This window comes from Lepisosteus oculatus, chromosome 9, assembly GCF_040954835.1.
Source record: "Lepisosteus oculatus isolate fLepOcu1 chromosome 9, fLepOcu1.hap2, whole genome shotgun sequence".
NCBI classification, from domain to species: domain Eukaryota; kingdom Metazoa; phylum Chordata; class Actinopteri; order Semionotiformes; family Lepisosteidae; genus Lepisosteus; species Lepisosteus oculatus.
Genome location: NC_090704.1, coordinates 7,173,189 through 7,198,401, shown reverse-complemented (window position 1 = coordinate 7,198,401; position 25,213 = coordinate 7,173,189). Strand labels below are relative to the sequence as shown.

At 38.9% G+C, this 25,213-nt stretch overlaps 3 protein-coding genes across 7 annotated transcripts; 2 read left to right on the top strand and 1 right to left on the bottom strand.

Annotated features, from left to right (window-relative positions):
* The first annotated feature begins 796 nt into the window (after positions 1 to 796).
* On the top strand, positions 797 to 6,459 carry LOC102682381 (quinone oxidoreductase-like protein 2). The gene is made up of 10 exons (XM_015355847.2): positions 797 to 903; positions 1,686 to 1,839; positions 2,199 to 2,295; positions 3,147 to 3,205; positions 3,830 to 3,892; positions 4,185 to 4,294; positions 4,397 to 4,478; positions 4,952 to 5,133; positions 5,582 to 5,810; positions 5,921 to 6,459. The coding sequence occupies exons 1-10, from the start codon at positions 845 to 847 to the stop codon at positions 5,987 to 5,989; spliced, it is 1,104 nt and encodes a 367-aa protein (XP_015211333.2). The 5' UTR covers positions 797 to 844; the 3' UTR covers positions 5,990 to 6,459.
* On the bottom strand, positions 6,316 to 8,936 carry ankrd45 (ankyrin repeat domain 45). 2 transcript variants are annotated; one of them, XM_069194052.1, is made up of 6 exons: positions 8,825 to 8,936; positions 7,968 to 8,232; positions 7,548 to 7,715; positions 7,284 to 7,378; positions 6,648 to 6,786; positions 6,316 to 6,524 (listed from the first exon to the last, which is right to left on the bottom strand). In XM_069194052.1, the coding sequence occupies exons 2-6, from the start codon at positions 8,203 to 8,205 to the stop codon at positions 6,490 to 6,492; spliced, it is 675 nt and encodes a 224-aa protein (XP_069050153.1). In that variant the 5' UTR covers positions 8,206 to 8,232; positions 8,825 to 8,936; the 3' UTR covers positions 6,316 to 6,489. The 2 variants fall into 2 exon arrangements, with proteins under 2 accessions (XP_069050153.1, XP_015211335.2); XM_015355849.2 differs by having other exon boundaries at positions 7,968 to 8,236; positions 8,830 to 8,935.
* On the top strand, positions 8,169 to 25,193 carry klhl20 (kelch-like family member 20). 4 transcript variants are annotated; one of them, XM_015355845.2, is made up of 12 exons: positions 8,169 to 8,208; positions 11,284 to 11,348; positions 13,452 to 14,025; positions 16,750 to 16,908; positions 17,497 to 17,591; positions 19,804 to 19,919; positions 20,652 to 20,835; positions 20,921 to 21,064; positions 21,302 to 21,435; positions 21,971 to 22,179; positions 22,885 to 22,991; positions 23,506 to 25,193. In XM_015355845.2, the coding sequence occupies exons 2-12, from the start codon at positions 11,326 to 11,328 to the stop codon at positions 23,588 to 23,590; spliced, it is 1,830 nt and encodes a 609-aa protein (XP_015211331.1). In that variant the 5' UTR covers positions 8,169 to 8,208; positions 11,284 to 11,325; the 3' UTR covers positions 23,591 to 25,193. The 4 variants fall into 4 exon arrangements, with proteins under 4 accessions (XP_015211331.1, XP_006635088.1, XP_015211330.1 ...); XM_006635025.3 differs by lacking the exon at positions 8,169 to 8,208 and adding an exon at positions 9,025 to 9,585 and having other exon boundaries at positions 11,289 to 11,348; XM_015355844.2 differs by lacking the exon at positions 8,169 to 8,208 and adding an exon at positions 9,025 to 9,585.
* The last annotated feature ends 20 nt before the right edge of the window (positions 25,194 to 25,213 follow it).

The following is a 25,213-nucleotide window of genomic DNA, read 5'->3' as shown; positions in this document are numbered from 1 at the left end:
CCCTTGCGTCTACCGTGGTCTCAAGCATAGAGTTTAAATTTATCACCCAAGCAACCGCTTTTAATTACTTCCCATACCATCACTAATGTCACCTCGTACACACAGGCTGCACATTTAGTTATACATTTTATTACTTTTATTTTGATTCTCGACAACTTTGCATAGCTTTGGACAAATTATATATATATATGTGTGTGTGTGTACTTCACAAAGGATTAAATAGAATGTATTGCTCAACCATGTGCACAGACGGTACTACGTCAATAAAAGTGATGTAAGACATCTCCATGATAGGTAACTTCCAACTTTATCGATTTATTTTTGTTATTTTTTTTTTTGAGCGTGCAGGATATATACTTTGTAACAAAGTGCTTTAAATATGTGTTTACATGTATAGACGGCCCGGCAGTTCTTGGATCTTCTGGGTTCGATTCTGTACTGGAGTCGAATTCTGCGTTTGGAGTTTGTATTTTCTCATTGTGTCTGCATGTTTGTCCCCCGGGTGTTCCGAGTTTCTCTGACTATGTTAACCGGTGTCTTGGTGTGTGCCTAAGGATGAACCAGCGAGCCACTCAGAGAGCAGCAGCGCCCGCTCCTTGTGGCTGAGACTACGAGTTGCTCCAAGTACCCCTTACCACTGTAGGAAATAAGCGGCTTGATAGAAACGTGTTGTCAGTGTACGAAACATCCTAATTCCAATCCATCAGTCATCTTAGTTGTATTAATGCAGTCATACTAAATTAGTGGACGTCTTGTGACAGTTTTTTTATCTCCATAAATAGCCGCAGTTCTGGTGCATGTCCTTCCTCTTTAAAAAAAAAGGGTATGAACTTTGGGATCAACAATGGCGGGCTGTTTCACGTTTCAGAGGGTTCCGGAAAGGATAATGAGGCATTATTTAAGGTCTAAACTTGCATTATATTCTGTATATAGTGAGTGGGTCTGTTTTGGTCAAGGTCATTTAGGTGTATGGTCCAAATTAGGGTCTAATACAAGCATTAGTTCGGTCATAGTGTAGGTGCGTTGTAGTGGAAACAGAAAATACATGTTAAACATATCCGGTAGTTTCCCAAAAAAAAGAACTTCATGGAAACAGAAGTGATTTACACACATTGTGCTACTTCGTTTTGCACTACAGCATATTTTATGGTTTCCTATGTGAGATCTGTCGTAAGCGTGAATTTGCTACCGAATAGTTGAGTATTCTTTACGTTTGTTTTAAATTAGCAACTGATCAACACTTTAAAACTGGCGATTTGACTTCTTAATGCACATCATACAATTAATACATTAAGTTCAAATCTGGAAGAAAAACCTGTTGGAGCTCAAGAAATGCAATTGACTAACCCCTGCTAGCTTTTAAATAGATGTTTCATAGCGCTGGGAGAAAGTGAAAATACTCAACGTACCTGAAGATAATTAAGATTATAAATACACGTGGTTAAAGAGATAGAAGTTATCCGTTTGATTTGTATAGTGAAAGTATGAATTTACCTTTAAACGTCATGCACTTTTGTTATTATTACAGAGATGTTCCAGTAAATAAAAACACTTAAGGAAGCAAAAAAGTAACAAATACTACACACTACACTACTGTTAGTAGTGATTTTCTAGAGCATACAATTATTTGACCACGGTTGGCTGTCCTACAGTTGTGAGCTGTTTTAGCTGTTTTATTCGTGCAGGGTTCGAGGTGCGTGGATCAACTTTGGTATTCAGTCAGTCTTCAACAGCACATCAGCTCAGCACCGTACCTCATACCGAGCTGCCCTATGCACAGAGCTGAAGAAGCCTCTCGTCCTGCAAGACGTAGCAGCAGCTGAACTTAAACCAGCTGAGGTACCCTTTTATGGTGAAAACGTCTTCTTGCTATGGGATATACAAATCCTTGAAATTGGCTGAATCGTGTGATCTTCTAGTAAGTACGAGCTATCAGTGAAAGATGCCCATTACGGATTTATATTAGTATCAGGGACCTCTGTAATGCATGGGGAATATCAAAGATCTTTGTAAACAGATAATACCCTAACTGCCCCTGGACTGATCTAATGCTTTTATTTTGATTATACTGTGATTGAAATGTTATTTTTTAACTGTTTTGTACTGATACGTAGGGAATATTCTACAGTGTAATAATATATTAACATGGCTCCTAATTGAAATGTATTATGACAAGTGTGGCAATCTTTATTCTTAAGGTAAGAGTGGCGGTCCATTTTTGTGGAGTGAACTTTGCTGATATTCTGGTATGTCAGGGACTGTACCAGGAGAAGCCTCCCCTACCTTTTATTCCTGGTAGGTTTTACCACTAATGATGAACACCTAGAGCATGCCATATTTGTAGATGTCCGTACATTAGTCTAAGATCAGGTTCACATAATGAAAACTATATCAGCTATAGATAAGTAGTTGTATAATGTTTAATTACAATCCTTAAGAAAAGCACTTTTAAGGGCATTACCACCTTGTACCCCAAGCTCAATAGATTTCAGAAAGTCAGCAAGGTAGTGCCTGGACAGAACTAGGATGGTGGTCCTCTAAGGAAAACCAAGTTGCTGCTGCAAGTGATGCCATTCCAGAATTTTGATAGCAGTGTCCCAGTGTAGTAACACTGTGTTGCACGGGATGCTGTCCTTCGAATGCTACATTAAACCGAGGTCCTGACTACTTGGTTATTAAGGATCTATTGGCACTTCTCAAATTCAAATTCGATTGGTGCAGATATTTCTCACTTCTGGGCCCATTATGCAGGAAGACTGCTGGTGCATAAAGTGTGTTGCACATCTCCCAGGAGGAGGTTGCACTTGAGAGATGAAATGGGTCCCCTTCTGTGTGCAATGTGCTTTGAGACGCTTTGGAATGAGAAGTGCTGTATGAATGGAAGAAATACTGTTATTATAAATTATTAAAAAATTATTTTGCCATGCTATCAAGAACACTGAGGTCCATATCGTTACTGGTATGGCCCTGGGTAAGGCTCAGGATTAATACATTGTATCGTTTTATTATAATTACAGGATGACCCCGTAAATTGTATATATTTCTGAGGCTTTGTTCTGTCTATGTATATGTAAAAGAATGTGAAAGTAACACTTCATTATATTGTGATAACTAATGCATTATTTTTTTAATCGCATTTGATACAGGGATGGAGTTTTCAGGCTGTGTGGTTGAAACAGGACAGAATGTGGTAGAATTTCAAAAAGTAAGGCACAAATTCATCAAAATTGCAGGAAGTGCTGAGCAAAATATTTTGTGAATATTTTAATACCTTTACATTACATGTTTCTTTATATATATATACAGTATATAAAGGATAAATATGTAGAGCACATTCATTGTCTTATATGAATAATTCACAAATCATGTGGTCTAAATGCAGCATTGTGCATTCAAGCAACACTTCTACACCCAGAAGGAAATGATGTATAATGTCACCTACAAATTACTGAAAATCAGACAAGCAAAAAGAAGCAGATAATGTGTGTTCTGACCTTTAACATAAATAATATAGCCAGCTTCTTGGAATTCCAGGGGTGAGAAAACCACAGATAGAGAGCATGTTCTTTGAGTGAAGTGTAATGCAGCCTGAGGTTTTAACAAAATATTACTGTAGCGTAAATTCACTTTACTGTGCATTACAGATAAAAAACACACTCTGCTTCTGCGTAACTGAATATAAGCCCTTACAAGCCCTAGCAGTATTTCTCTCAGTGCAAATTGAAAAGTGAAGCAGTTACCCACTGGATAGGAGGGAAGTTACTCGTTATTCATATCAACTTGTGGGTGATATTTTTGTTTTCAGAATAGTTTAAAATTTTCGTTTCAGGGAGATCGTGTGATTGGGGTCGGAGGGAGTGGAATGGCAGAGCAGTGTGTTGTTGATCAAAAGGTATTTTACTTCTCTTTGGACTTTGAACCTCTCTAGCTGACACTTTTAAAAAGTGAAATGTTAATTCCCCTTTTCGCACTTTCAATACAAACGGTCTTTGTAAATGGAATTTAAACTGCATTGTTTGTATGGAAGCACATGAAAGCTGAGGCAAGTCCATACCTTGATAATTAACAGATTATAAGCATTGGTGCATTAATGCGGGAAATATTTGTTTGCATTTGTTTTGGATTTTAAGTTACATCAGTGGCACTTTAAATTATATTTCTTGAATTGTTTGTGTTGTTTTTAGATGCTGTGGAAGATCCCCAATGAACTAAGCTATGAGGAGGCAACTGCTCTGCCAGTATCTTATGGTACAGGGCTGCTAGCACTAAAACACAGAGCAGCCACACAAGTAGGGTGAGTCTTTAAGCAGACAACCCAGAGAGTGAATGCCATGTGTCTTGATATCTCTCAGTAACCTGACATACTGGTGTATACTACCTGTCTCTGTGCTTGCAGGGAAACAGTGCTGGTCACTGCAGCTGCAGGGGCAGCAGGGCTTGCTGCAGTTGATATTGCATCCCAAGCTCTCCAAGCAAAGGTGAAGAATTGGTGACTACAGTAAAATTCTCCTGACTATCTAATCTACAGAGATACTGACATAAGGAGTAGAGTGCTCTATTTTCCTGTTTTAACTCAGACTGTACAGTCTTCTTTTTTTCAAAATTGAGAATGATCAAAGGACATTATTTAATGATTGGTATAAATACCATTTAGAAGTCACACCAACTGCAGAGTGCAAAAATAGTAATGGTTCAGTTACAATGGTACAGTTATTGATCAAATTCTTCACAGTTCCAGTAATGCACTTATAATAATTGTGTAATTAAACAGTTTGTGATGTCCCCTTTTCTTTATTCACTTGCACTGTATCTGGGATCTTTCAGTTGTGTGAACTAAATAAGTGCAGTATATTCCAAAATTCTTATTTGTGTATTTGGTAAACCTGCAAAGTTTGGAGCACACTAAAAATATGTTTGTGAAAGTATTTGTATATTTCCTCAACGTTGACAGGTAATAGCTGCAGCAGGAAGTGATGAGAAGTGTGCCATTGCTGTACAGAAAGGAGCATTTGCAAGTATCAACTACACAACCTGTAACCTGAAGGAGGAGCTAAAGAAGCTTACGAACAAGGAGGGGGTGAATGTTGTGTTTGATACTGTTGGGGGAGACATTTTTAAGGATGCTCTTAGTAGGTGAGTGAAAATCAACACTTTCTTTTATTATTACATATTGTATGACTAAGTCAAAACTGAATGCAAAAGTGAATTGTCCTGCAACACTACAATCGGAAATGTGTTTTATTGAATAGTCCAATATGTAGATCATGTTATTTCAAAAAGGTACCGCATCCGTTTCATGGTTGAAAAGATTTATCTATATACTTTGTCTTTTTGTTGTACAGGTTAAATTTTAAAGTTTAAACATATCACTGAATCGCTTGCTGTAAAAAAAAAAAAAAAACATTACATTTCTGCTGTTACACCTTTCTTGCTGCATCCTTCATGGAATTTTGAATTAATATCCAGTTATTTTGTAGACCCGAGCCTTATAAATCCGAACCATAATTATGAAGATCAGTGTTAAGTGAGAACTCGTTTTGGTCGAGCCGTAATTTGTCTTACACTACATTTTTCCTTGCAGCCTACGCTGGGAAGGCAGAATTGTAGTGGTTGGGTTTGCTGGTGGAGCCATCCCTTCCATTCCAGCCAATCTGCTCCTACTTAAGAATATTTCAGCAATGGGGGTTTTCTGGGGGCGTTACAGGGAAGAGAATTTCCCTTTATTCTCCCAGTCTATTTCTCAAGCCATTCACCTCTTCCAGGCAGGAAAAATCAAGCCTCACATTGGAGCCACATTCAAGCTGCCACAGGTAAGCGTGTATACCAAGTTATTCATTTGGTATTAAAGAGGAGATATTTTGGCTCACGTTTTAAAAAATCAAAATAAATATTTGACTTTCTGCTGTTCCTTTTTATCCAGGTAAATCAAGCCTTTCATCATGTGTTGCAGCGACAGTCTGTTGGAAAAGTGGTCGTATCCATGAAGTAATGTACGCAAGAACACATGAGTCATGATAGTATTCCTCAGAAGAAATCACATACAACCTCAGTTACCAGGTTGTCTGGAGCAATAGCTCTTTAGAAAAAGCTTCACCAATATTTCAATTACTGTTTTTTCTTGTCACAATGAAATCATGAAATCAACTTGAATACTCCTGTTTTGAGCAATTCCCTAAAACCATATAGGTTACCGATATAGGTTTGAATACTACATGCTTGTACTACTGTATCATCATGGTGTGTAGAGGTACTGTAGTACTAGGGAGGTGAAAATACTGAAGTGCGATCTCAGAAACAGCTGATGAAAGCTTACAGTTAATTATTCAAGTCTTGTGCTTTATTACATTCTAGAAAAAATAGCAGTTACTATACTGATATCAATATCAGCATTTCCTATAAGTACACATTTTGCTATTCTGTTACATGAACTGAAATACATACAGTAGCTCCGTCAAATGATTCTCTTCTGCATTTGGTGTTTCTTCCTTCTCAGTTTCTGATGGTTTTAGACAAAGGTTCTGGAACTGTAATTAAAACATACAGGTAGAACTGAAATGTAGCTGAGAAAAATAGTTTTGATTTTAGACACAATTGTAGCAATTACATTAAACTGTGAGACTTAAGCTAAATCAATATCAATGACTTACTTGTAATTCTCAATTTAGCCAGAATTGGATTCAAGATTTCTTCAAGGTGTTTCTTCTGTTCCACAAAGTCCTGTGCTGTTGCATTTTTAGCATTCTGAATCCAGTCAGATTTTGTTAAGCAAGAATTGAGACAAGTGTTCTGAAATAGACAAAACATATAAACTGTGCATAAATATCTAGTTACAGAGTGAATTCCTTGAGAGAATGGGAAGTTGAAGAGTCATACAGCCCTTATGACTTGTTCGGTTGCTAGTAACCAACTCATCCAAGAATCTCATAAAGCTGTTTTTTGAAGGATCCAAGGGCATCACCTTTAACAGTCCTTTCCTTTTTTTAAATAATATATCTATTCAGTAAACATTCACTTATGAAATGATCTGTTATCTGTAGTGTATGTCCATTTAGCCATTTTCTTATCCTTTGTCCAGTGCATGGAGACAGAGCGCATCCCCCAGCAAGCACATCGTCTTAATGAAGGTCTTGTCTTTTGTGTAGTGCACATTCACTTATACAGTACCAACTCAGTGTGTACTACATTAAATTAAAAAAAAAAAAGGCTGAACATAAACTATGTCTAAAGATGTCCAGGGGACATAAAGAGAACATAACTAATAATATGTGAATGGTAGAATTTACCTTATCTTCTTTATTTAGCTTCCCTTGAACCTTTTCCGGATCTGCAATAATTTCTCTTATTTGGCTGATGAAGGAATGCAAGTCTTGCTTGGCTTCTAAAGACCAAACACAGTATCTGTTAACAGGCTGTCGAGAAAAGTCCTGGAAGTTTCTAAGCTGGCAGTCTGATAAATCATTAATAATTAATAATTAAAAAATACATAATTAGTTGTGATTTTTAGTTTTAGCATCAGTTCAGTGAGGATATTTCTCCGTTTCACATACCTGCCCATGTGAGGTAATCGGCACACTCCGTCTTAGAATAGCGGCAGGCAACGTCTTTGGCTTTTTCGCCACGAAAGTTAGGGGACTGGATGTCGGCACCCAGTTCAACCAAAGTTTTCACCGTCTCCAGGTGACCCCACAGCGCGGCGCAGTGCAGGGGTGTGTAGCCTGTAGAGAGAACGGCAACACCCCACCGGCAAGTCACGATTCACAAAAGGGTGAAAAACCGCAGAACATGAAGAAAAAGCGAAAAAAAAAAGAACACGATACGGCTGAAAGTTGGTTTTTATTCGCGGAAATTCGCCATATTATTCTTTTTAGGTGGCAGTAAGGGCACCCAGTGTGCAGACCAGGATGACCCAGATGTTCTGTTATCAGAATGACTCTCATAGTGAGCAAGATGCTGTAGTTCAGTCTCACCTCTCACTGTGCTGCTGTTCACCGTGAGTCCGTACTTCACCAGCTCCTGCACGATGCCGGCCCTGCCATGCATGCAGGCTGTAAATAAAGCGTTTCTCCCGAGGACGTCTTTCTCCTCGAGCATTCTGGTGCTTTCTTCGTTGCTCTCGTTTTCCGTGCTTCCCAAGAGCTTCCGAAGACCTTCGATGTCTCCTGACGAAGAACAGCCAAAAATGGGGTTTTGGTCACCGGGTCCCATAAGGTTTGTACTTAGTGCGAAGTCTTGCTACCTGCAGATAGGTAAAGGAACGATACACATCACTTAAAGGATTGTAAGTTGTGAAGTCATATATTTATAATGTCCAAACTTGTATTTATTCTATGGTAGTAAAACATACAAAACAGGCGTTGCCGTGAACAATCTGACCGTAACATATTCTGCAAAACAGACAGATCCGTGACATGCATGGTTACGGATTCTTGGTGAACGTTTTTGTTAATGACTACGCCTAACTAATTATGAAGTCGATTTTTTACATTATTATCTGGGTGTTTTCTGCAGCACTTTAGTCAAATTAACATCGATACCGTTACACGTAAAACTGCTACATCCAGAATGCAGACCACTAAGTCACTACAAAATGCTAAGCAATTGAATGTTTTATTTGTTTAAACACTAACTGCAATGAGATTCTTTAGTCGTGTATGCATGCCATTGTACAGCACTCATAAATACATTCGTACCCCTGTCATTGCTTTTAAACGATACGTTTCTGTCACGTAACCGATTCTGTGAGAATTATACAAAAGTTCCTGAAACAGATGTCTTTGATAAAGGTATAGGCTCAACATTTTACAACAGGCAAAGTGCAGGTAACTTAACTGTATGTTGACATTTAATGAAAAAGACACTTGGTCGCTAAGTGTAGCGTAAGAACTTTCCACCAAGAAGTGCTTCTGTTCTGTTGCCATGGGAACCAGTTGTTTCACTGATTGTCTTCCGTAATCCTGTGGAACTAGAAAGTCACAGTCTCATGAGACCGTTGCGTTCCACAAGCCTTTGTCCATTTCTTTGAACCACGGTGGAAAAGTTAACTCCAATAAAGTTGTTATTATTGGAGGCAGAATGAGGTTATATCACAGAAGGCTCACTGGTTGTTATAAACAGCAAATGCATTGCGTAGAAATAGCTGTTCCATCGAGGTTCTAAAAATTGCACTGAGCAGCTGAAGCATACCAGCGATAGTTAAGATTGCAAGCAGAATTAATAGCTTTTGGAATTACTTCGATTATTTTTTTAGAATACTTTAGAAAATAATTCTCCTGTACCTGAGATCAAGTAGATAAATATAGAAGTATAAAATATTATATTTTGCATGTGTTCTAACCTTTACCGTTATGTATAAACCTAAATGTAGTTCTAGGGGGAAAAAAAAACTTTCAAAACACTGGAGAGTTTTTACGTGTTGTAGTGTTTACTTCTTTTTACGTAGGAACCAATGTTAAATGGAAATACTCGCAGTTGTCATAGTTTCTAGGGGGAACTTTAAAGTCGTATGTCCGTTTCCTGTTGATTAGAATCCCTAATGAAGGAAAGATTGAGGTTTTGGAGTCAAACTCTGTTTGGATCATTTAAGTCGTGAGTACAATTAATAATACATTTTCTGAAATTGTATATAATGTGTACATTTGTGTCTAATAATGCCCTATACATGCAATTAATACACATTTTTAACACTGCATCTAGTGTTGGCGTTTCATGGTATGAATTTCTAATGAAACGATCAACAGAGTGATGAAGATGACACTGCGTTACAATTTCTATGTAATGGAATTAGCAATTATATATCCGTATTTGTAATTATTCATCTATCAGCTCATTTCAGTTTAGAGGCCTTAAATCAATCCGCGGTGGAATGTATTGTGTATTTTTAATTCTGTAATTCTGACTCTTTCTGTCGTACTTCTAGTAAATACACCTTAAATTACAACAAAAAGGCTAATGCCACGTTTTAGATCCCAGATACCGATTTTGAAAGATTTTACAAGTATGGAATTCTGTATTTTCTTATCGGTATTCACAGTGACGGTTCTCTTGGATGGTTCATTATATTTAAGTACTTCTTTTTAGGTCGTTGTATAGCATAATTAATTACGCTGTATTCTTAAATAAATTGTACATGGAATATAAAATTGAGATTATCTTTAAAAATTCGCACAACCTAAGACTGATTTTGAAAAAAAAAAGATTTTGAAATCATTTCTAGTTTTACACTTTTTTTAATCTTTCAAATTCTTATAAAAATGCTAAGCAGGTTGCAATTGCATAGTCTCCAATGTACTTCTAATTCGTTACAGGAGCTGTGTTAGTACCCCCAGTGATTTCAACCACACACACGGAGTAAATTTTACATGTCAGGAAGGGTGGTGTTGTTTGTTTGTGATCATACTAAGGTTTTCACTGTTAGCCCTTACAGAATGTTTCAGTTCATTTTAGATGCTGTAGGAATGCTAGGAAAATGTGGGCTTTTGTCTGAGTGTCACAAATCAGGAGTTTGAACATCTCATCAGTTTTTATCATACCTGTGACAGTATTATACAGGCTTCTTCTCCATCTTAGAAGGACATTTCTAAATTATATCTATCTTTATTCTCACATTAGAGGCACAAAAACATGAGACGGACAGTGACTGTCTGTCCTCTCATTGGCTCCTACTGTAAAGGTGAGGTGGCTCTGTGTCTAAGGATCTGCGCCTGTGGCTGGAAGGTTGCCGGTTCATATCCCACGGCCGGCAGAGGAATCCTACTCCATTGGGCCCCTGAGCAAGGCCCTCAACCCCAAACTACTCCAGGGGCGCCTTATAAATGGCTGACCCTCTGCTCTGACCCCAAGCTTCTCTCTTCCGATCTGTGTGTCTCATGGAGAGCAAGCTGGGGTATGCGAAAAAAGACTAATTCCTAGTACAAGAAATTGTATATGGCCAATAAAGTGATCTTATCTTATCTTCTTATAAAGCGCAAAAATAATGATTGAGGCTCAATTTATTATTTGTGCTCTGTTCCAAACATAGTAAAAGTTGCTTATTTAAACTCTATAAGCAACACTAGATTTGCATGGAGTTTATGCAATACTGAACTGAAACGATATTTTTAAAGGGTAACATTTCCCTGTGTTTATAATTAGGATATAACCCATAATCGGTTGTAAGGGAAGTCATCTTGAAGGGTTTTGTCACGTTGTGGGCGCAACACACTCAAATACCTTATTCTGTATGGATTCAGGCCCAGCCTGCGTAGGATTTGGAGTTTTCTCATTTGGTCGTTTTTGTCCTTGCAGAGCAGGTGAAAAGTGAGGGACAGAAGGCTGTATTTTCTGTGCATGGACGGGAAGCCAATGCGCAGGTAAGAGTTAAGGATTATTTCTTGCATATATATATTTCAACCCCCTAGTATTAGTACGTTTGGATTTGTTTGTGATTTTCTAGTTAAGGTCCTCTGAAAGAAAGGACATTAAAAGACTGGCCCTGTGAATTTTGTGGACAGTTTTTTGTGATTGTTTTTATGGTTAGGGAGAACATTGGTGTTTTGAATATATAGTAGAGTATTATTTTAAAATCACAGTAGCTAGGATGCATTTTAATGAACTTATTTTACTCTGTATGTTACTCTGAAAAAATACATCTGAACTAAAAATAAAACTACAGGGGATTTCTGTCTTGTTAATTCACATTTAAGTATCATCTGTTTTCCGTTTACAAAGATTTATAACTGAAAACTTTAATCATATAAACTTTTTAATCGTGTTGACTTTGAATCGTATAATATTGTGTTCTTTAAGAAGCTCAAGGAATACTGCTTAAAAAATAACAAAAAAAGTGAAATCTTTAGACTCGAGAGCGTTGTATGGAGAATTGGTTGGAGCTGAAGTTCTTCACTAGTACTAGTTTGTTTTTCACTTGGTGCCAGTTTTAAACATTAAAAATTAAAAATGAAATGTAGTATGGTTTATGTGTCGCTTAAAGCCCAGATTAAGTGGTATCTGGAACAAGTTCTGAAAAGGCATTTATTATCATCACGTTCCACATAGTTCTTTTGCACTCCAAATAGAAAGAAAGAATTTCACTTGCATGCTTTGCACTTGTACCATAAAAAGCATTTCAATCTTAAATTAGTTTGTAGTTGATAATGAACCTTCTGGGTGTTTACGAGGTTCATAATTCTAAAGTTGCTGTGCCTGCTTGGATGCTTGTAATTTCAGCTCAGCTACTCTTTGGGAGGATTACAGATTTGAGAGTTTGTAATTCTTCACAGCAGCTGGTTTTTCCATTTACCCCAGCTTATTTTGAGATAGGACAACTTGAGCCAATCCAGAAAAGGTTTCTGTTCCTATTTGTTTGGTGAAAACAAAATGGATCCTATCAAATGTGAAATGTTTTCTTTCCTTATTATAAACAAAAAAGCTAATCAGACCTATGCAAATGAATCCTGACATTTCCAGGTCTAAATAGTAGTTTTTAAACTATACTGCTTTAATGTTTCCTGACACCGATCATGCTGTTACAGAATATTTTTCACAGAGAAGCTGGCAGCTTTTTACACTGTGGATAGCCACATTAGTTATAAGTTAAAAATTTAATTTTGCTCAAATTAGTTATGGGTTTTCAATACTTGTCACACACTGAAGAACTGAAAAGCTGTTTTATCTGTGGCTCCACTTGTGTCATTGACTCTGGTTTTATATTCTGTCTTAGAGGCCTTAGGGAACAGATAGAGGGCAGGTTGCCTTATGCTTTTAATGTCCATCCCGTTTTTAAAAATAAATTACTTTGAGCTATAATTGGACCAGCCGATTACTGTACACAGACAGCAGCAAGAGAGTGGCAGCTGATTTCTACAAACCCCCAGGAGTGATCCGTGACTGAGGTCAATTAGAGCAGAGCAGAGAGAATGCTTGGCAAGTTGGAGATATTGCATGTACTTCCCTGTTCGAGCTGGGCGAACTGCAGATTGATACACACTAGAGGAAGAAGGCATGGACTGCACTACCAGTGACCTGTAGGTAATCTGTACATTTTATTGTTGCTTTTTATGGTTTATGGTAGATCAGCTGCGATAGCGCACTGGGCTGAGTATTAATGTTCCCATTTCAGTTGCATAATTCTGTCTCTTTGGCTTATCTGGTAATCTCAGATATCCTGGTATAGTTTCCAAGCATAATGGAAATTTGCACATCACTTTAGTATTGAAATACTTTGGGTTTAATATTGATATATTTGTCAAATGTTTTTTGTAATGGTCAGACTAAGAGGTATTCAGGCTGCTGGTTATTAGGGCTTATGTTTTATTATTTGGCTCTTGTCAAATGGTCCATGTAAGAAGAAGTATTTGAGGTTCACAGATCTTCAGGTAGCATAGGCTGATTGTGCTGCTGTTAATACAAGCATTTCGAAGCAGGTGAGAGGACCATTGGCTGCAAAGCATTAACTCTCCCTTGCATTACTCGAGGTGTACCAGCGCACGCCCAGATACCACCGGAATGGACATCACCAGCCGCTGTACCCTCGGTGACCCCAACAAGCTCCCAGAGGGTGTTCCCCAGCCGGCGCGCATGCCCTACGTGTCGGACAAGCACCCTCGGCAGACCCTGGAGGTCATTAACCTGCTGCGCAAACACCGGGAGCTGTGCGACGTGGTGCTGGTGGTGGGCTCCAAGAAGATCTACGCCCACCGGGTCATCCTGTCCGCCTGCAGCCCTTACTTCCGCGCCATGTTCACCGGCGAGCTGGCGGAGAGCCGGCAGACGGAGGTGGTGATCCGCGACATCGACGAGCGGGCCATGGAGCTGCTCATTGACTTCGCCTACACCTCGCAGGTGACGGTGGAGGAGGGCAACGTGCAGACCCTGCTGCCGGCCGCCTGCCTGCTGCAGCTGGCGGAGATCCAGGAGGCCTGCTGCGAGTTCCTGAAGCGCCAGCTCGACCCCTCCAACTGCCTGGGCATCCGCGCCTTCGCCGACACGCACTCCTGTCGAGAGCTGCTCCGGATCGCCGACAAGTTCACCCAGCACAACTTCCAGGAGGTAAGGGCGCTCGCAGCCTGTGGTTTTGTGGCCTTTTCCAGACTCGAAAGCTCATTTCCATGTCACCGGAAAGTGCCCACCCTTGATTTTATTTTTGTTTTTATGAAGGCCGTCTTTAAAGATACACTGAGCCTTCCCCTGAAACCTTCTTGACTTTGCGCCATGACTTTGCTGTTTCAAAGCTGTGTCAGTAACTGCTTTATTGTCGGTCATTTTGCTGTATTTCTCAGCAAAATGTGAGCCACAGTGCTTTAGGCTGGCAGCCCGTTATTTTAAACGCAGTAAACTGCAATCCAACGATGGTGTGTTGGGAAAACAGGCTTTGTGTGGAACAGTGGCATGGGATTTGTGTAGCTCTTTTACAGTGTTGTACTGTTGCCGTCATTGTGTGTAGTAGAATAATTTAAATTATTTCAAAACAAAAGTTGTGCTAAAACCTGGCATGTCCAACAGTTATCTGTTTCTGGGAGCATCATAGACTAAAAGCTTTGTCACCCATTTGTATTATCTGTGTATTAAGTCAATGAGCTTTGAAACACTTGTTGTCTTAAACTTAGTTTAAACTTACCCTTACTTGGTTCTTGTACATGGTAACTGCCTGAAATGAAACCTGAAATGAATGTACAGTACTGTGGGTGTCTTTCCAGAAATATGTCATGAATAAGTATTCTTGCTAAACTGCCCTTTTCAACTTCTAGAGATATCCAGTCCAGAGAATATAAGACTTATCTTTTACTATTCAATTCATGCAATTTTATTTTAGACACTGTCAATTTAGAGTTACATATTGCTTTTGTCTTGGCACAATTGCTAAGCATCTGGTGGAATTTCATGATAACCAGAGACTGTATAAACCTTTTAATTAATTAGTCATTCAATATCATTATGTGATATTCACTGTTTTGTGTTCCTAGTTGATAATTATTTCAGCAAAAGCAAGTTTTAATTACCATGTATATCAAATCCCAAGAGAGAATAAATGTAGTTTTTTTTTTATATAGATCTCTAAATTGTTGTTAATATTTAACAATAAAGATTCTTATTTTTCTTATAGTATGCCTTCTTTGGTGTGACTAATTTAAAAATCCAGTTAAGTTTGATTGGGACAGCATTAGAAATAATAAGACTGATCATGCATGGTAATGCTTTCAATAAGACTCTAGGGAATGTTTAATTTTGAAGTCCATTAATCTTTTGAAAGAACCAAGCATTCAAAAGCAAGTCAGATTCCCTTGCTAGAATTCTCAAGATATTCAGTAGTTGTAATTACAGTTCCCAGATTGCATCTGGACTTCTGTGGCTGCCTTTTTCAATAAGCAGCAGCAGGAATTGTTGACGGGCTTGGGGCTGGCGTTTTGTCACCAGATCTGGTTTCATGACGGCAGGCAAGGTTCTGATGATACTGTAGAACTGTGGTCTTGGGACTAATTTTAACACGGATTTCAGAGCACTGGTGATAGAACTTTACAGATCATACACTGCGGTTTCAAATAAAGCCCCCTGGAATATTGCATGTCTGAAGTACATTACTGGCTTTTTTCTGTGATGATCTTTTTTAAATATCAGTTTAGTTGCATACAGAGGATCTTTCTCTCTTTCATCTTAAATTTTATAGTAATACCCCAGGGTATTACCAGTGCTGGGTCATATTGCTTAAGGTTTGCCAAAGTTGTCAAACCCTGTGCTTTAAAGTAGTATATGGACACAGAGGATCTTGATTAATGCCTGAAGAGAAATATATATTTCATGGATTAATCCTTCTTCTCTGTGTAATTCCAGGAAGGAAAATTATAGTGCAGCAGATGTATATGAGATCGTGGCAAGTGGGTAGAATTCGTTTTATTAGCCTAAGGGGAAAACTGATTTCATTTTGCAGTGCTATCTAACATGACGGTGCAATCAAAGCCATCAAAAAATCTTTTTTGTCTTTATTTATTGTGTTTTGTATGCAATCTCGAGTTTCTAGTTAAATTAACAGGTGCAAGAGAAATGCTATTTGGAATATGAAAGTATGTAGTTAAGGAACGCTCTATTCAGGCAGAAACTTGTTAATTAATGTGTACAGCAGCTGTTTTCTAGGAAATGAGGTTTCATGCATGTCATCCAGTAAATATAGTCATCCATTCGTTATGATCTGAAGTTGGCTAGTTCAGAAGTCCCAAGGTAAAGTTTTCCCGGTGGTATTGAAGGTCAGGAGGGTGGCATTTCTTCCTCTGGACACGAATTTCTAATCCTTTGCCCTGGTAAGGTGACTAGGGGACACTGTGTTGAAAGGATAGCCATCATTCAAATGGGATGTTAAACAGTGAGGACTTTGGTTTAGCCATTAAACAATTCTGTGAATATTAACTTGGGGTCCTGCTGAATTCCACACGGGCTAGCACTTTCTGGTCTGCCTAATGTTCCCTCCTTAGTTCAGTTGGAGAAATAAGCTAATTTTTCACTTCTTTGCCTGACTTGGATGTGCTGTTGGTGCATCATGGCTTCCACACAATACCTACATATGTTTCAATGATGATTACAATGGGTCGCCTCTTATATGTAAAGTGCTTTGGAATTCTTTGGGAATGAAAAGCTCTATATACAGTAAATACAAGGGATTGTTTTTGTTATTTTTCAAACATTTTTTAATTTAAAATGTCACTTCAGCAGTCTTTTCTTTATGACGGTGTTAATAAAAATTGAAGACCATACCACTTTAGGAGTTTCTTTTACGTTATCCAGGTGATGGAGAGTGAAGAGTTCATGTTGCTTCCAGCTAACCAGCTGATAGATATAATATCGAGTGATGAGCTGAATGTGCGAAGCGAGGAGCAGGTCTTTAATGCAGTGATGGCCTGGGTGAAATACAGCATTCAAGAGAGACGTCCTCAGCTGCCACAGGTACTTATAGAACTGTCCCAATAGCTAGGTGTTTGGTGGTATGTTGGAGCTTTCTGTTTCAATCATCCATACATGTATATGTTGTGTCAATTAAATATTGCTGTACTGTTTTCATAACACTGATGTCACTCTACTGATTCCCTTTGGACATAAAAAGCTAACATTTGCACATGAAAAAGGTACAAGGTCTTTTAAGAAGGTGAAATGCATGTTTTGGTCAGAGTAACAAAAGCATTTTTACTGACTGTGTTTTCCCTCTATGTGCCATACAAACTGGAGCTGGAGTGTTGTTATGCAAAAAGCTTTTAGTTTAAATTTTGTTGCGAGCAGTTTCAAATAGATTATTTAAAGGACTGTTGCCATTTTCAGCCCCAAAAACGTTCATATCCTTTTATGGCGAACTGCAATATTCATGAGATCTTTAAATGCCCAAAATACAGACTAAAAATATTGTAAAGTTGTTGTTTTTTTATTTTAACTGCAAATTAACTAATATAATCATTGTACCTAGAATTTTGTTTCAAGATCCTCTTCGGGTTGTAAAGATAAGAAATTGTCCACTTTTTTTTTACTTTTGATTTGTTTTAGGTGCTTCAGCATGTTCGATTACCTCTCTTGAGCCCAAAGTTTTTAGTAGGGACAGTTGGATCCGACCCTCTTATAAAAAGTGATGAAGAATGCAGGTATGTATGCTGAGGAAGAATGAAACATCTTGGCTGTTGGCTATACAGTGGTAAGAAATCAGCTGTCCAAATGATTAAATGTGCTCTTGTTTCTAAATAAATATTTAATCTGCAAAAGTCTTCATCTCCATGAAGCACTCTTATAGTTCTTTTTATGAGAGGGCTGTATTAAATACCTCTAGAGTCATTACCGTCTGCTGTAATTTCTGGGTATCCCCAGAGCTGAGCTTTGCCAGCTGGAATAGATATGCTTAGGATAGTAAACTGTCTTCTCAGTTGGGAACACTGCTAATGCAGTTCAGGTTACTGTGATGTGCGGTGTGATTTAATCCTTTGGCTTGATGATAATCAAAACTATATTTAAAGGGATCCATGGATTACAGTACTGTATTTTCAAAAAAGCAATATAAAAAACACACTGTATGCAATGTGAGACATGAGTAATAAAGATACCATTACGTAAAATGTTTTGCTTATTTATCCATGTACATACAGACCTCAGGGCTTTTCACCTATGACATTTAACAGTGGAAGACTTCCAGCTTTTATCAGCTTAGTGATGGTACAAGAAAAAACCAGAGGTAGCCAGTTGCCTGTTACATGTTCCAGTCCTGAAGAATTATATTCCAACTCAGTGGCATTAGCCTTAGAATTCTTACACATTTATGGCTTTTATTAAACCTGCAGATAGTGATTGAGGGTTTAGGAAGACCAATGAGATATTTTCTAGATTTCTCTCCACTAAAAATTATATTTCTAGTTCTGTGTTTTTTGTAACGGGACCAGTCACTAGTCAAGGTCTTAACAATAACATTGGGATGCTATGATGTCTGAATTGGTGTATAAGATAATATCTGTAGTTTAGCAGTTTTCTACCTATTGAAAGGAGATTGTTTGAGGAAGTATTCTTCAGCTCTCAGATATACAAATTAGCAATGTGTCTGAGCTATGGAGCTAAGGAGTATAGATTTATCAGAAGTGTGTTGATTAACGTTTGAAAAGAGGTGAACTTGTGATATAAGCCTTATATCCTGTAGATGTACATGGAGTGAATGCAGATTTTTGTTTCTTGACAAGGGCTTATGTTTCAAAGAGAATAAGTATAATTTCTTTTCAGTATTTCTATGCTTTGAGAATTGATATAGTTGAAATTGTACTTCGCTAGATTTAGCATTGTCCTCCAGGTTGGTTCAAATAGTAAAGGCAAACAAGACAAGGTCAGTGAATGTATTACGGTATTAAAAAGTGGTCAGCTTTCCTTATGTCAGTATTGTTTTGTTATGATTCTGTTTAACATTTCTGTTGCTTCTTTGTGAAGACAAAAACCTAAATCAAATTCTGACAAGAATTTCCAAACCAATGCTCCAGTATTTTGTTCAAGGACATTGTGTTGTAGGAAGTGCTATAATTTGGATGAGAATAAAATAAAATCTTGAAATAAGTTGATACATCACAACATTGTTTGTGGTAAAGAGTCTGGAGACACAAAAAATGGTCAAATGTGATAGATCTGACTTCATCTAGTTCTGAGGCTAAGGATGCCTTAGCAGTTCTGAGGCTAAGGATGCTCAAGACCTGTGTTTCTTTGTGAATTCCTGAGCACGTCAGTATTAATCTAGCTTCAGTATTTGTGATGTACTTAGTCTAAATCAGCAAGGAAAGGTTACATGCTGCTAAAAGACCTATATTTTTAATAGTCCTGAAAGTGGGTCTGTTCTTATTCCCATAAATAGTCCGCCAGCATGAAGATTAGATCTAATGGCAAACATTTTATATTCAATTTTTCAGCAGTATGGAAGAAGGCATCTATTTGCTTAAGTACTGTAATTACTAGATTGATGGAAAGCATACCAAAGCTGATTTAAGGTATGATTTAAGCCCTTATTATTTGTTGAAATTGCAGTTCTTTACCACATGCTACATTATTTTACTTAATGTTATGTGAAAAAGTGATATGCATTAGTGTAGTTTTCAGCCAAAAAGAAAGTGTTTTTATGAGAAAGTCATATGCCACACAAGTAGATGAGAGACTGGTAGATTTAAGCCTTTAAAACTCTGTTAAGTGCATTATGTATCGATCTTCACCTTTTATTGACAAGGTGCAATATATTGACAAGACTGTATCTGTCCTCCTCATTAAATGTTGTTTGCTTTGCAGGACTCCTAACCTAGTGGAGCATGCATTTTATTTAGTGTAATTGTTATTCTGCAGAGACCTGGTTGATGAAGCCAAGAACTACCTCCTGTTACCTCAAGAGCGCCCCCTGATGCAGGGACCCCGAACACGCCCTCGAAAGCCCATCCGATGTGGGGAGGTTTTGTTTGCAGGTGGGTGTGTGAGAAATATAAAACAGAATTATATAATTATAAAACAGAACAGATATAATTATGAAACAGAATATATAATATCATTCAGAACACCACATGCCAGTTTGATAAACAGATTGATAGGAAGTCAATTTACTTGTTTGTTGTAAATTCTGATGTTCAGAGACTTAAGAGCTCCAGGAGTTAAAGTAATTAAGCATATGTTATTTATATCAACAAACACAAAACAGAATGGAAGATTATACAGAATGGGAAAAAGGAAAATGGCCTTTTGAAATGAGAAAATGTGTCTGCCTTTGCTGTCAAAATTTGGAAAAACTGCAGATTGGGTTATAGATGTAATTACATCCATAAGAACAAATGCTGTAAAAGAATGTAACCACGAGCTAGCCAAAGATATCTTACGCTCCCTCTACCTTGTAGATGAGATTTTTTTTAAGGTGCAGTCTGTAGAAATTGAATTGAGAGATCTGTAAAGCACTTGCAGGATCGTTGGCCTTGTCCCAGGAGTTCCAGATTGGATGGATTTGTGGAATGCCAAGTCTTTACCCTCTGTCAGAATGATTAACCTAATTTGCAGGGTGTTGGCCGCTCAATCAGGAAATCCTGAGCAAGGCAATTGTGTGTCCGGTGGAGCGGAAAAAGAGCAGAAATTCCTTCTGATTAAATGAGGGCGATGAAAAGGTGACATGTCTTTCCAAAGCGAAACTAATTTTAGCCGCTGTGCTTTAGTTGGAGGCTGGTGCAGTGGTGACGCCATTTCCAGTGTGGAGCGCTATGACCCTCAGACCAATGAGTGGCGAATGGTGGCATCCATGAGTAAGAGGCGCTGTGGAGTAGGGGTCAGTGTCCTGGATGACCTCCTGTACGCAGTGGGGGGGCATGATGGCTCTTCGTATCTCAACAGTGTGGAAAGGTAGGTGTTGCCGTTTCTATTTCCCTCTCGTTCTGTCCTGAGACAGTGCGCCGGAGATACTGAACTCGCCTTCTCTTCCTCCCAGGTATGACCCCAAGACAAACCAGTGGAGCAGCGATGTGGCCCCTACCAGCACCTGCCGGACCAGTGTGGGGGTGGCCGTCCTTGGCGGGTATCTGTACGCAGTGGGAGGACAAGACGGGGTTTCTTGTCTCAATATTGTTGAAAGGTGAAAAGCTCCCTTTAAAGCCGTGCGGTCGCTTGGGAATAGCCCTCAGGATCTGGGAAAATGATTACAGTTCCCTTTAAATAAACCCAGACTTTCTAATGGGGGAGATGCATTGAGATCGGGAGCTGTGAAATTGAGTACCCCCATCTTCATCATCTGGTTTCAATAAGAATCAAGGTGAAGAGCACTATACAGTATGTGCATTGGGCCAGGGAATTTAGCCCTTTCTCTTTGCAGGTACGACCCTAAAGAGAACAAATGGACACGCGTGGCCTCCATGAGCACCAGGCGCCTTGGCGTGGCCGTGGCTGTGCTGGGAGGATTCCTCTATGCGGTTGGAGGCTCAGATGGAACGTCTCCTCTCAACACTGGTATGGAGACCACGCCTGTCTGAAAGCTGCTAATAAACTGCTTGAAACCTAGAAAAATTGCCTGAATGTAATAACCAATGGTAATCATTTGGTGGGACAAGCAAAGTAGTTGCTGAAACCCGCTTGTTTTTGTTCCGATTTATGAGTTTTGGTTTTCTTCTGTGGTTGACATTACATGCCTGTGAAGTCCAGTTGTGTTGGAGTGATAAAACATCACGGGCTAATGGAAAATAGGAGCAGTAGTAGCCTAGGGTCACAACTGAATAATGCTGGTTGGCCATGATTTGGCAGCCATCTTTGAGCATTGACTTGTCCTCATAGTCAAGTGAACAAATATTGCAAATTATTGAGTGTCGATGGAATCATGTTAAATAGGAACCCTATTGCATTGATTGTGACATTGTCTGTGATGTCTGACCTTCCAGGCTAATAAATACAGGGCTCTTATTCTGGATTCTGTTTTACATGTTGTACCTCATTTCTGTTTGAAAAAGTATTGGAAACATATGCACTGATCTCCTGTTTTCTTTCCAAGTTGAGCGCTATAATCCTCAAGAGAACCGCTGGCACACAGTTGCGCCGATGGGCACGCGTCGGAAGCACCTAGGCTGTGCGGTGTACCAGGACATGATTTATTCTGTGGGAGGAAGGGATGACACCACAGAGCTCAGCAGCGCAGAGAGGTATAACCCCAGAACCAACCAGTGGTCTCCTGTAGTGGCCATGACATCGAGGAGAAGTGGAGTAAGTTTGTGTGCTTTCTCACTGGCAAGATTTGGGTGACAGATGGCCGTGATGTGCTATTTGACTGTACTAAACTAATAAAGTTCAAAAGGTATTGCAGTAAATGTGACTTTGTCAATCAGGTTTTAAATCTTACTGTAGAAAAACAAAACACAAATGCAAGTGGTACATGAGCAGGGGAGCACTGCTGTTTTATAGAATTTAGCAATTGTTGCACTGGTGCACGTGCTGCAGCTGAGATGTCAGGTGCCAAAAACGGTACTCGAAGGTGCTCACTCTAATGCAGATCGAGCTCTGAGATCGCGGGTTCAAGCCTAGGTCACGTCAACAGCCAGCTGCGCCTGGGATTTCCCAAGGGGCAGTGCACAATTCACTGAGTGCCACCCAGGGGTGGGTGGGATTCTAATGGCTCTTGGCAAGGGAGCAGCCCCTGTGCTGCTTGCAGGAACATGCTGTCGTGGAGGGATGAGCTTCTCCTTCAAATTGATCCCCAATGTCTGGTACTGTGTTGCCTGTAATAGCTGGGCGCCGGGTGGGACATTAGTCTGTGTACACCACCTCATTTTCCCCATGTGCAGTTGCAGGCTGGATTGCTGCAAGCTGAGACATGAAAAAACGGAATTGACTGTTCCAAAGTCGTCAGAGTATAACACAAATAATTTAATATTCAAAATAAAAAGGTTTCTGATTATTTTTATCTTGTAGGTTGGTTTAGCTGTAGTAAATGGGCAGTTAATGGCAGTCGGTGGCTTTGATGGCACAACATACCTGAAAACAATTGAGGTTTACGATCCTGATGCCAATACATGGAGGTAAGTAGACACTGCCACCTGTTAGTACATAATTTTGATTATTTAATTCAAATATGCACATAGACCAAGTTTATAGCAATTTACGGGAATAGTCTATCAAGAACTTGATTAAATATCACAAGAAGTGCGAAGAAGATTTTTGGAATATTCCACAACACAATCACATCAGTATCTTTTCAAGAGTTTTAGTAATTATTTTTATAGTTGAATGGTTTTAATAGTTTGTGCCAAGTAGATTGTTTCCTCTCTGATGCACTGTTCAGGGATTTTCATTTACACCAACAGTTTAAATCATAGATTTCATACACTTAACAGAAGAAAACAAGTTGGGATACACACCTGAAGAAGGCTCCACGGCCGAAACGTGTTCTCTTTCTTCTTTTCAGCATGGAATAAACCTATTACTTGTTCTTTTGCAGCCTACGCATGCTGACGCAGCTACCCACCTGAACTACTAAGTTGGGATATAAATGACTTTGCCTGTTGGTGACTTTTTTCTCTCATGTCTTTCCAGGCTTTATGGTGGAATGAATTACCGGAGACTTGGCGGAGGAGTGGGAGTTATAAAAATGACGCACTGTGAATCTCATATATGGTAATGCTTATGCTTCCCAAGACTTTTGCTATATGCAAAGCTGAAGAAAAAATGCATCAAAAGATAAGTGATCTGGTTTACAAGCAATGAGAAGACACCCTGGACTGCATGGATAATTCTATGCTGTGAAGGGTTTGATGGTGTTCTCACCTGGGAGACTGTGCAGCTCTTGCTGACTGGAGGCCTATTTCTTTTTACACTGCAGTGCCTATAATGCAAGGATACTCCACAAGGATTCTGCTCTGATTCTGAATGCATTTATTGGCACAGGACAGCAGACAGTCGTGACTCCCGTGTGCTCCATAGTTTTTGTATATGCATTCATGCGTAAACCTAAACGGTTCTGTTTCTGGATGTGGTTTAACCTGCTTAGGGTTCCCAGAGGTTTGTTTCTTTTTTCCTTTCTAAAGAGATGCAATTTAACAGAAAGAGACTGAAATTGTTCACCCGGGAGTATTTGCACATTAAACTGGAATGAAGAAACCTTTTTGCATCACTTGTAGAGCATAAATGTAAAAAAAAAAATCTCGAAAATGAAATTACCAAACTGATGTGTTCTTGAGGATTGGATGTTTTTCATCTGCTCACAGTCCAATAGCCTTTTAAGGGCTCAGTCCAGTTATTTTAATGTTTTTAAAATACAATAGGATTTACTTTGTGTATGTAGTCTACATTGAAACTGCTCTCAACGCTGCAAGACAACTTCATTTGCCATTATTGTTCACATACTTTGGCTTTTGAAAAGATGTTAGGTAGAGTGAATTCCTCCGTTTCAAAACTCAAGACTGGAACATAAGAACAGTTCCAAACAAGAAGGGGCCACCCGGACTGTCTCGGTCATTGTTTTATCTGAAAAGCTCATCCAGCTGTTCCTTGAGAGAACCAGAAGATCATCTTCCACAACATGGCTGGGCACCTTGTTCCATTCTCCCACCACATTTTGTGCACACATTGAAGCACCCCACCTTCTTTTGCCCTTTAAATGGTCACATGGTCCACTTCATGGGACAAACTGTATCGAGCAGCCTTGACATTCACTTGTGTGTTATTAAAGGGCCACCCCCCCTTAACTGGGCAGTTTGCTTGCACGTACAATTGTGACTTAATATATTTATGGTTCTGTATAATAATCAGTATTATTTATTAACCAACATCACACTTGGTACATTTTTGTTTTCCAAGTCCCACAACGTTAAAACTGTTTTAAACCTAGTAGTGTGTATTTTAATGCAAAATGTTGTGATGGAAGGGGATGCAGGTAAAAGCAGAAGGGACATTTGTTAGCCAGTACGGTTTAACCACACACTCAGTTTGCCAAATTGTCTCTTTGAGCCTCGTTTGGATGATTTGAAATGTCACCACTTTGAAATGCTAAAGCTATTAAAATTCTTTATACCGATTGTAAAAAATTGTTGCATCACAGGCTATTTTCAGTTTTCTACTGTAACTCAGTTGTGATGCAGTGTAAGCTCATTTATCAATTGTAAAATTATTCCTTGTAAAGAATAGGATGGGGATTTCATTTGTTATGGAAAATCTGTACCATTAACTGTGCTGGTGATCAGAATAAATCATACTCCAGCAACTTGGCGATAATTCACCAGAAATGGTCTTTTATGCTGTCAAG